Source organism: Alosa sapidissima, chromosome 4 (assembly GCF_018492685.1).
Source record: "Alosa sapidissima isolate fAloSap1 chromosome 4, fAloSap1.pri, whole genome shotgun sequence".
Classification (NCBI taxonomy): Eukaryota; Metazoa; Chordata; class Actinopteri; order Clupeiformes; family Clupeidae; genus Alosa; species Alosa sapidissima.
In genome coordinates, this window is record NC_055960.1 from 40342936 (window position 1) to 40353009 (window position 10074).

General features: G+C 46.1%; 1 protein-coding gene across 1 annotated transcript; it reads right to left on the reverse strand.

Annotated features, from left to right (window-relative positions):
* Positions 1-6610: 6610 nt before the first annotated feature.
* Positions 6611-10074, reverse strand: LOC121707795 (mucin-2-like). Its single transcript, XM_042090611.1, has 2 exons — positions 8018-10074; positions 6611-7960 (listed from the first exon to the last, which is right to left on the reverse strand). The coding sequence occupies exons 1-2, from the start codon at positions 8860-8862 to the stop codon at positions 6952-6954; spliced, it is 1854 nt and encodes a 617-aa protein (XP_041946545.1). The 5' UTR covers positions 8863-10074; the 3' UTR covers positions 6611-6951.

Here is a 10074-nt window from a genome sequence, read left to right on the forward strand (position 1 = left end):
CTGTCGGTCTCTTTAAAGAATACTTTAGCGGCTATTGTTTTGGTGGAAGCACAGAGATCAGGGGCAGTGAAAAAGAGCTGTGTATCCAAAACTTCTACACTATGCTGTTGCAGTGAGTGTTTAAGCTTGATCCTAGGATGATGGCTATTGAGCACAGACATGAACTCCAAAAACTCGGGCTCTGAATAGGTCCAAAGACCAAACAAGTCATCCAGAAATCTCAGATAGACTAACGGCTTACGGTCACATTTGGTAAACACCTCTTCCTCCCAGACGGCCAGATAGATATTGGCATAGGCTGGTGAGTATTTTCTACCCATAGCACAGCCACACGTCTGGAGGTAATAGTTGCCATTAAACTCAAAGTCATTACAAGTAAGTGTGAGTTCTAAGAGCTGCAAGATCTGTCTGTCTGGCCTCTGAGGATCTGGATATTGAGCAAAGATTTTTTTCACTGCTGCTAGCCCTCGATCTGTCTCTATGTTGGTATAGAGTGAATCTACGTCGATGGAGAAAAGGAAGGTGTTAAGTGGGACCTGGCGACCTCTCACCTGTGCTACAAAATCGTACGTATCCTTCACATAGCTGGGATGTCTCTGAGATAGCGGATTGAGATAAAAATCCACAAACTCTGCTATACGGTGTGATTCAGATCCGCAATCGCTGACAATGGGACGTCCCTTGGGTAGAACCCCGGGGATGGTCCATGTGTCTGGCGGCTTGTGTATCTTAGGCAAGAGGTAGAACTGTCTAGGTCTTGGGTCATCTGGGCCGTACAGGTACATTTTCTGTTTCTTATTAATGTAACCCTCTCTTTCTAACTCATCTACCACACGTCTAACCAATCCCTGAGTCTCTGTCTGGATTAAGGAGGTCAAAGGTGAGTAGTAAGCTCTGTCATCCAGTTGTCTGAGTGCTTCCCTGATGTAATGGGATCTGTCTTGTAACACTATTTGACTGCCCTTGTCTGCTGGTTTAATGACAATTGTTCTGTTAGAAGTCAGATTTTTAAGCGCTGATCTCTGTGCTGCCGTGAGATTTTGAGTGGTCTCCGTCACACGTTCCAGGCCCCTCAAAGCTCCAATGTCTCTCCCTATTAGATCCAAAAGAAACGCCGGCGTAGACTCCGAATCTGGTTCCCAATTAGAGGGTTCGAGAAAATGTAAATGTTCTGAATGTTGTTCTGAATGTGAATGTTCATCGAAGTGTCTCGCTTCAATATAGGGTCAACACTAGAGAACTCATTCTCCAAAGAGTTCTGAGGGGGCAGGACTGAAGTCCTGGATATCTGCGGAGAAGAGTGCTCCCGAGGGAGGTGAGAGCTGTTATTCTCAACAAATGAGTCTGAAAAAACTGACTCAAGCCACTCTGGGTTTTCTGGTGGGATACTCTCAATGTCATGATTGAGTTTCTCTACTGTGCTAGGTCGAATGGATTCACACAGAAGGGCTGATGGTGCTGTTACTGCCAAGACTGGAGAAAGATCTGGAATTTCTCGGGTAAAGATGGTAAGTGAAGGAGATTTAATTCCTTCCGGTAATACCATGTGTGTGCTAACAGGTGGCGTGATGTTACGGCGTCTCGCCCTGGATTTGAGTCGCGGTGAACGCGGACACACTGGCCAGTCCTGGGGATTGGGAACTTCAAGATGCCAAACAGTATCCTTATCTATAGTTGGGTGTGGTCTAGTTTCCAAAAGTTGAAGTGTTAGTAAATCTATTGAAGAAGATGTAAGTTTCTTTCTATAACGACTGTGGGCCCATCTTAATGCCTTGTCATATGCCTCTTGAGAATAGGGGGAGGTTCTGAAAAATGTGCTCTTTGATATCACTATAATGTTCTTTTAATGCTGTAATGTTACATCGCATCCACTCACTGGTGTTGGCTTGGACCTTCTCTAAAATGTTTTGTTTAGGTGCTGCTGGTTTAATAAAAGAGGTTAAAGCATGCACCTTGGAATACCTATAGGAAATTAGGTTATAGGGTGAAAAGGCGCTAAAGTTACCCCCTAAGCCCGTGTGAGCACAAGCACTCTTCCCCAAGCCTCTCCAAGCATCAGGGGTCAAGTCAGAGGTCAGCAGTAGCTAGTAGGCCTCTCACAAGGCCTCAGCCTAAGCTGGAGGATTGGGTTAGATTGTAAATTAATTTTGGGAGAACAGAGTCTAGGTTGTGCTAGCTGTGGAAAAGGGGATAGGGAAGAGGTTGGGCCTCTGTTCGTGTATTAATCGGGGTTAAGTTTAGATGTAGGATACAGGGTAATGCTCCCAGGCTCACACACACGCGCGCAGGGGACAGAGAGGAGTCTTTGGAGCCTCTGTGAGCAGCTGGGGCCTGTGGGTGGGTGTGTGTGTGTGTAGGGGTGCTGCAGTGGGTATAGCACAGCATCTAGGCCCAACTTTAATAATAATAATGTAATAATAATAATAAGTTGGGGCCTCTCTGAGCAGCTGGAGCCTCTCTGAGCAACAGGCCCCTCTCACTGTCCCTCTCTATCACCTGCGCGCGCGTGCGTGCGTGTGTGTGGCTGTGCTTGGTGGGGGGGGTCTAGCGCAGCTCTCTGTGTCTCTCCCTGCTCCTAGGCCCGAGTTGAGCCCGTCTGAGCACAAGCACTCATCCCCAGGCCTCTCCCGGCCCGTCCCGTCACAGTAGCTAGTAGGCCTCTCACAAGGCCTTAGCCTAAGCTAATGTGTGTGTGTTTGGGGGGGGGTGGGGGAGGGGGCGCTCAGGATCGGGTTAGGGTTAGGGTTAGGGTTAGGGTTAGGAAATTAGAATTAAAGTTTTGCTTTGGTGAGTGGTTGTTTGGACCATTATGCACTGGCCAGTTGTCCCCGCCCCACTAATCCCATCTAAAAGTAAAAATAAATAAATAAATAAAATAGAATAAAATAAAAGTTAAAAGGAAATAAAATAAAATAAAAGAGAGGAGCTAGTAAAAAAGACACAGAGTGGTATAAAACTTTAATTCAATTTTTCATTAAGACCTTGTGGGTGTAGTGTTTGAAGTTTTAAAATCCACAATCTCTCTGCTCTTTTCCTCTGTAAAATTGTCCAGCCTGGGTTCCCTTCAAGGCCACAGACCCTCAAATGTGTGATGTTGTGCGTCTGGAAATGTGTGACAAGATAAGTGTTGAGTGTATTTTTATGTATGTTGTGCAGATGTTGCTTGAGGCGTATGCGAAGTGTATGTCCAGTTTCCCCAATGTACAACATGTGACAGTGAGTGCAAGTGATAGCATATACTAAATTGGGAGTGTCTAAGTTGAGTGGATTGGTGGGTGCAGAACAGTGACTATGGATATTAGTGATGAATAGGTGAGGGGTGAAGTGTAAGTTTTCTTTAGGGGGTGGTGGTTGTAAGTGACGGGTGAAGGTGGTGCGTATGAGGAGGTCTTTGAGGTTTTTATTGCGTCTATATGCGGAGATGAGTGTGTGGTGTTGGAAGGTGGGGTGTGTTGTTTGGAAATCAGTATAGTGTTGTTTCAGTGTGTGGTGAAGGTGTTGTATGCCGTGTGAGTAGGTGCCAATAAGGGGCAGGAGATGGGGTGGGTCAGGGTTGGGGTTAGGAAGAGGGTTGGGGTTAGGGTTAGGAAAAGGGTTGGGGTTAGGGTTAGGCAAGGGGTTAGGGTTAGGGTTAGGTTAGGGGAACATGATCTTTGGTGGAGTGGGTGACTGTGAGTGCACTGGCCGATTGGATCCAACCACACCAACAAGGAGGGGAATAGGGTATGAAAAGGTCAACTGTCTGTCTATAAAATAATATAAATATGAAAAATATTTAATAAAGAAATAAGTAAATTAGAAAAGGGAAAAAAAAGAAGAAAAATAAATAAATAAATAAACAAACAACTCATTAAGGGGTGGGGGGCTGGAGGTTAGGTTGAGGGATGGGGGTTAGGTTAAGGGATGGGGGTTAGGTTTAGGAATGGGGGTGGGGGTTGGGTTTAGGGATAGGGGCTGGGGTTGGCCTAAGGGTTGGGTTAGGGTTAGGTTAAGGGGCTGGGGTAGGAATGTAGCCAAGTGGCTGAGGGTTAGGTTTAGGGATAGGGGCTGGGGTTGGCCTAAGGGTTGGGTTAGGGTTAGGTTAAGGGGCTGGGGTAGGAATGTAGCCAAGTGGCTGAGGGTTAGGTTTAGGGATGGGGGTTAGGTTAAGGGGTGGGGATTGGGTTTAGGGATAGGGGTTGGGGTTTGGGCGGGGTTAAAACTAGGGAATGGGGTTTGGGCGGGGTTAAAACTAGGGAATGGGGCTAAAAGAAAGAGAAAAAGAAAAAAGTAAGTGCAAGAATTGGGGCTGGGAGTAAGGGATAGACTAAAACCAGGAAAAGTGCTATAAGTGCTAGAAATCAAAAAGTGCTATAAGTGCTAAAAATCAAAAGTGTAAAATTCATGATAAACAACCTTTGAAAATAAACACGACACTGCAGAAATAAAAAGTAAAGACATCTAAATTGTGTAGGTGAAAATGAATAATAAAAAGTAAAAGTCCTGGGTTAGTCTAAGGGAAATGGAAATATGGGGTGAACTGGGGTGGAGAACTTAATAGACTAGAGAGGGGGGGGGGGGGGGGGAAATAATAACAAGGTAATAAGGGATAAATACAAATATATATAAATAAATAAGACAGGACCTGGGAGAAAAGGGGAAGGAAAGATACAGCTTTATTGAGAACAGAAGGAAACAGAGGAGTGGATTAATTGAGACCAAGGGGGAAGAAAGTGTGAAGTTTATTTATCCAGCTCCGTTCTGCTCGTTGCCTCTGTGCTCGGGTCCAGCCGGGGTTGCTCTCGAGACCACAAATGCCAAGGTGTGCAGTGCTGTGTTGCTGGAAATGTGTAACTATATGGGTGGTGCGTGAGTTCCTAGAAATGGTGTATAGATGCTGTTTGAGTCTGGTTTTGATTGAGTGACCTGTTTCTCCTATATACTGTAAGTGACATTTATTGCATGTGATGATGTAGACAGCATTTGTGGTGTCTAGTGAGAGGGGTGTGTTAGGGGCAGAAAGGTGTGAGTGAAGGTTAGTGATGAAGTGTTGTGGTTTGAAGAAGGAGTCCTGTGGTGATGGCTTGAGTGGGGGCTTCCTAGAGAAACGTGATCTAATGAGGAGGTCTTGAAGGTTTTTGTTTTTACGGAAGGCTGAGATGAGTCTGTGATGTTGGAAGTGAGTGTGGGAGGACTGAAAGTGGGTGAAGTGTTGTTTGAGAGTGTGGTGCAAATGTGTGGTGGGTTGTGAAAAGGTAGTGACTAGTGGAATGAAAGGTGTGGCAGTGGGGTTGGGGTCAGGAGTGGGGTTGGGGGGGGCCATTATGGTGGGAGGAGAATTAGTGTCAGAGCGAGTGGGAGCAAGAAGGGTCAGGGTGTCTGTTTTGATTTTCCTGAGAAATCTTTTTGAGTATCCACGGGGGCGGAGGGCTCTAAAGAGAATTTCTATCGCTTCCTGGAGGTCTGTGGGAAAAGTGCAGATACGGTGGAAACGAATGATTTGTGATTTAATGATGCCTCGGAAAGTGTGTTTGGGGTGGTAACTGGTTTTATGCAAAAGTGCGTGCGTATCAGTGGGTTTGAAGAAAATTTTAGTACTGAGGGAACTATGTGTTGGAGTGGATGGTGTAAGAAAAAGTGTGGTGTCCAGGAAGTTGACTGAGTGAGGGTCAATTGTGGATTTCAGTTTAATTGTAGTGTGGTGTGTGTTGAGTATGTTCATAAAGTCAGTGAATTGGTCTAGTGTGTGAGTCCAGGCGCCGATGATATCATCCAGGAAGCGATAGAAAAAGAGGGGTTTCAGGGGACATTTGGCTAAGGCTTCTTGCTCCCACTCGCTCATAAAGATGTTGGCATATGCGGGGGCGAATCTCTGGCCCATGGCAGTTCCATGGATTTGTAAAAACAGTTTATCATCGAATTCAAAGTCGTTATGGGTTAAACAGATTTCTAAAAGTTGAAGTAAAGTATTGTCTGGGCGTGTGGGATCTGGAAATTGAGTAAACTTGTGCTGTACTGCTTGAAGGCCTGAGATGGTGTCTATGTTTGTATAGAGACTGTCAACATCGATGGTGAACAGGTAAGTATGGTTGGGAACTGCCATGGGCCGGATTTTATGTATGAAATCATATGTGTCTTGTATGTATGTGGGGTGTTTAGTGGAGAGGGGATTAAGAAAGTGATCTATGAAAAAAGAAATGTTGTAAGTGGTGGAACTACAATCTGACACTATAGGTCTACCAGGAGGGACTGCGAAGGGAATTGTCCATGAGTCAGGTGGCTTGTGGATTTTGGGGAGAAGATAAAAGGCACGGGGTCTGGGTTGGTCTGGTCCGATCAGGAAATCAAATTGTTTTTTGGTTATGGAATGATTGGTATATAGTGAGAGGACCAGATTGCGAACTTTTTCTTGTGCTTTGGGTTGAAGGGATTGAGTGATGGGTTTGTAATGGAGTGGGTTGGAAAGTTGCCTGTTGGCTTCTAGGAGGTATTGGTGAGTGTCTAGAATAACTATTTTGGAACCCTTGTCGGCTGGTTTAATGATGATGTTTGGGTTGTGGCAAAGTTGGAAAATTGCTCTTTTTTCTGCTGGGGAGATGTTGGGGTGGCTGGAGTCAAAGGGGCGGGAGAGATAGGTGGACAGGGAATGGAGATCTTGTCTAATAAGGGTACGTAGTCTCCCATCCACCTGGGAAGAGTCAGGTTCCCAGGTGGAGGGGAGAGTGAAGGGGACGGGCTCACGGTGGGGTTTGTGTTTAAAATGATCATGTAATTTCAAGCGTCTATGATAACCATGGATGTCCCTTCGCAGTCCCTCCCGGTCCTGGCTGGTGGGTGTGGGAATAAAAGAAAGACCTTTTTCTAGAAGTGCAGTTTGTACAGGGGAGAGAATAAGGGACTTGGACAAGTTGAGGATGAGGGAGTCAGTGTGAGGTGAAGTGTGATTCAGGGTGTGTGAGGGTGTGTCCTGATTTAGGGTCTGTGAAAGGTTAAATTTAGTTGTGTGCACCAGAAGTGGAGGATTTTGGAAGCCACTTCTGGGGTCCAGTGGATGTGATCAAGTGTGGTGGAAAATTGATCTGCTGGAAGTGGTTGGAGGTGGGGGAGGTGGGTGGTGATGTAGCGGTTAATCTCGGTGAGATTGTATTTGTAGTGTGGGTGAATAGAGGGGGAAAAGTTGATGACCGGGACATAAATGTTGGCGTTGGGGAAAACTTTGGTGGCCAACTTAAACATTTTGTTAAGTTGTTTGTTGGTGGTGGCCTTAGCATTGTGTTCTCTGTTGTTGGTACCCACCGACAGGACTAACAGCTCAACGGCTTCTTGTGGGGAAGTTTTCTCAAGTAACCGGTTCATGTGGTTGGCTGTGGCACCTGGATAGCTGTCTATCTGTATGTTGGGATATGGATGAGGGGGAATACGGGCCAGATTGGAATCGCCTATGAATAATATGGGTTTGTTAGGTCTGATGTGCCACTCCTGAAGTCTATTGTTGGACCATTTGTGATAGGTAGGAGAGAAGAGGGGGAGAGAGAGAAGTGGGACTGTAGGAGTCCGAAGAAGAGGGGGCCTAGGGGACAGGGGTTGTGTAGAATGTGGTGTAGGTGAGGGTTTGTGTAGAGGTAGGGGGGAGGGAGTAGGAGCCCCAGACAGTTCTACACCTGTGGAGGTGGAGGGCTCAGCATTGGGTTTTGTAAGCTGGTTAGCTTTTTTGTTTCCCTTGCTCATCATCACCCTTGATGGTTTGGACTGTCCTGGGTCTACCCCTCCCACTTGGGTGGAACCTGGTGGAGAGAGACATGGTGTTATATCCTGTGGAACCAAATGTGTTATGAGGTGGTTAGCCTGGGTGGTGTTAGTGATGGCCGTGTTAGGGCGTTGGGTGATTGTGGGCTGACTGTTATAAGTGTGAGTGACAAGGGCTGTAACCTGTATGGTGGGTCTGTTTTTGGGTGGTGTAAGGGTAGGGGAGACCGGGAGAGTGTCAGTAGGGTGGGTGTTAGTGGGTGTAGGGTTAGGGTTAGTAAGAGGGTTTGGGGTGTCAATGGGAGAAGTGTCTATGGGTGTGGGAGTAGTGGGGGGATTTTTGGTGTGGTGTTGTGCGTTCTGAGTGGTGTGTGTGGTGTTGGGTGGGTGTTGATGGTCATCAGTATCTGAGAGTGTATCTGTCAGGTCAGGTGTGTTGATGGTAAAAGTGACCTGCTGTAAGTCAATGGAAGTGGAGAGTGAAGGGATGGATGGGGTGGTAAGTGTAAGTGTGGGATGTGGCATAACTCCCAAGTCCTGTTTAGGAGGGGGAGTAGGGGCCCTAGTGGGTGCAGGAAGAGGAGGGAATTCAGTGAGAAAAGAGGGGTCAGAAGAGTGAGTGGGTGTGGGGGGGTCCCTAGGAGTGGGGGTAGTAGTCTGGTGAGGGGGGGTGGTGTGTGTTGGTGTTGTGTGGGGGGAAGACTGAGGGTTGAGAAGCCGTTGAACTGTCTGTAAGGTAGTGGGTGACAGGCGAGTATGGTACCTCTTTCTGGCCCAGCCACTGGCAATCTGAAATGCCAGTGTATTGAAAGGGGAAGGGGTGGAAGTCAGTAGTGTAAGTTGTGTGTTATAGTGTTCCAGAAGGATGTCCATGTTGTGTTGCATCCAGTCTGATGTGTTCTGGTTGAGTAGTGTGCGTGTATGTTGAGTGGGTAGTGCTGGTTTAATGAATTGTGTAAGTTTGGCTACTTGTCTGGTCATACCTGTGGGGAAAAGGCCTGTCTGGAGTGCATGTGAAATTATGTGTTGGTGGTGAGTGACTTGAATCAGTTTGAAGTAGTGTTTGGATTGTTGTCGGGTGAGGGGATCTGGAGGTTGTGTGAGAGGACGTGTGTAGGGTCTGTTGAATGAGGCCATGTTGTATGTGTAATGTAGTGAGTGAGTGGAAGTGAATGTATGGAAGTCAATGTATGGAGTTGTGTAGTGTAGGGAGAAGAAAAGAAAGAAAACAAAACCAAAAAACCAAAAATAAAAAATGGGGGGGGCAAATATGTTGGAGGGGGGGGAAAAGGAATGGGGGCAGCTGGCTAGAAAGGAGCAAAACGGTAAAAGCCAACCTTACAGAAATTAACCAACACTAAAAACAAACAACTGAAAAGATAAAAGCCCTTACCTGTAGCGTAGACCTAGGTTCGCATACCTCATGCTTGTGTTGGGTTTGATGTTAAAGATCCACAGAGTAGTGTTCCAGATGGTAGATTGCTCAGGTTACCTCCAAAAGAGTGAGGTTGCAGTCCAAGTTCATGAAAGAGAGCACAGTCTTGACAGCCAGGTGTATAGCAAACAGTCCAGATATGTGCTAGCATGCTAATCCATGTGGTCAGGCAGGTGGATAGGGTAGTCCTCTTACAGTGTTTGTTAAAATTTAAAAGCCAATCTTTATTTCAAATAATTTAAAACCAATTGGATTAACTAGTAAGGAATAAAAGCAGAAATACCGTGTTGCTCCTTGGAAAACTCCTGACGTTTCGGATAACTAATCCTGCATCAGAGGAGAAAGTGCCTAGTGCTGGTGTGTTTGGTATTTCAGTTAGAAATGAGGGGGGGAGTTAGGAAGAGGAAGGGGTTTGTTTCTGGGAAGAAGGGTGTTGGTTGGATGTAGTGTGAGTCAATCTAAATGAGAGTATGTGGCTGTCTGTGATTGGGGCATTTGAAATTGGTCTGCAAATGGAGGGAAGCTAAGGTGGTTGGGAATTGTAGTTCTAAGTGTAAAAAGTGAAGTTGAGGTAGAGTGTAAAGGCTCTACTTAAGAGGTCCTCAGGGGTGTAGTGGCTAAGAGGCCAGACTGGAAGGGAGAAGGGCACAGGTTCGAGGCCCGTCTGACCAACTGTGCAAAAAGCATTTATAAATAGGTTTAAATAAATAAAATAAATAAAAGTAGTAAGAAGGTGAAACAGGGTTAGAAGATAAAAGAGAGGACCTAAAAGTGAAATATTAAGTAAAAAGTGTTAGGGTATGTTTGACTAATATGGAGAGGGTAAAACAGAGTAAAGGGTAGATTCCCTGGCGTAGTGGTAGGGAACTCGCTCCTGGACCCCAGAGTCGCAGGCTCGAGTCCCACCAGGGAGG

Bases quoted from the DNA above. Each gene is read 5' to 3' on its own strand.
- LOC121707795 (XM_042090611.1), bottom strand. From the start codon at position 8,862: ATGGCCTCATTCAACAGACCCTACACACGTCCTCTCACACAACCTCCA. The intron at 7,961-8,017 runs CCCAAACCCTCT...CCCTACTGACAC, and splicing joins GACACTTCTCCCATTGACAC to TCTCCCGGTCTCCCCTACCC.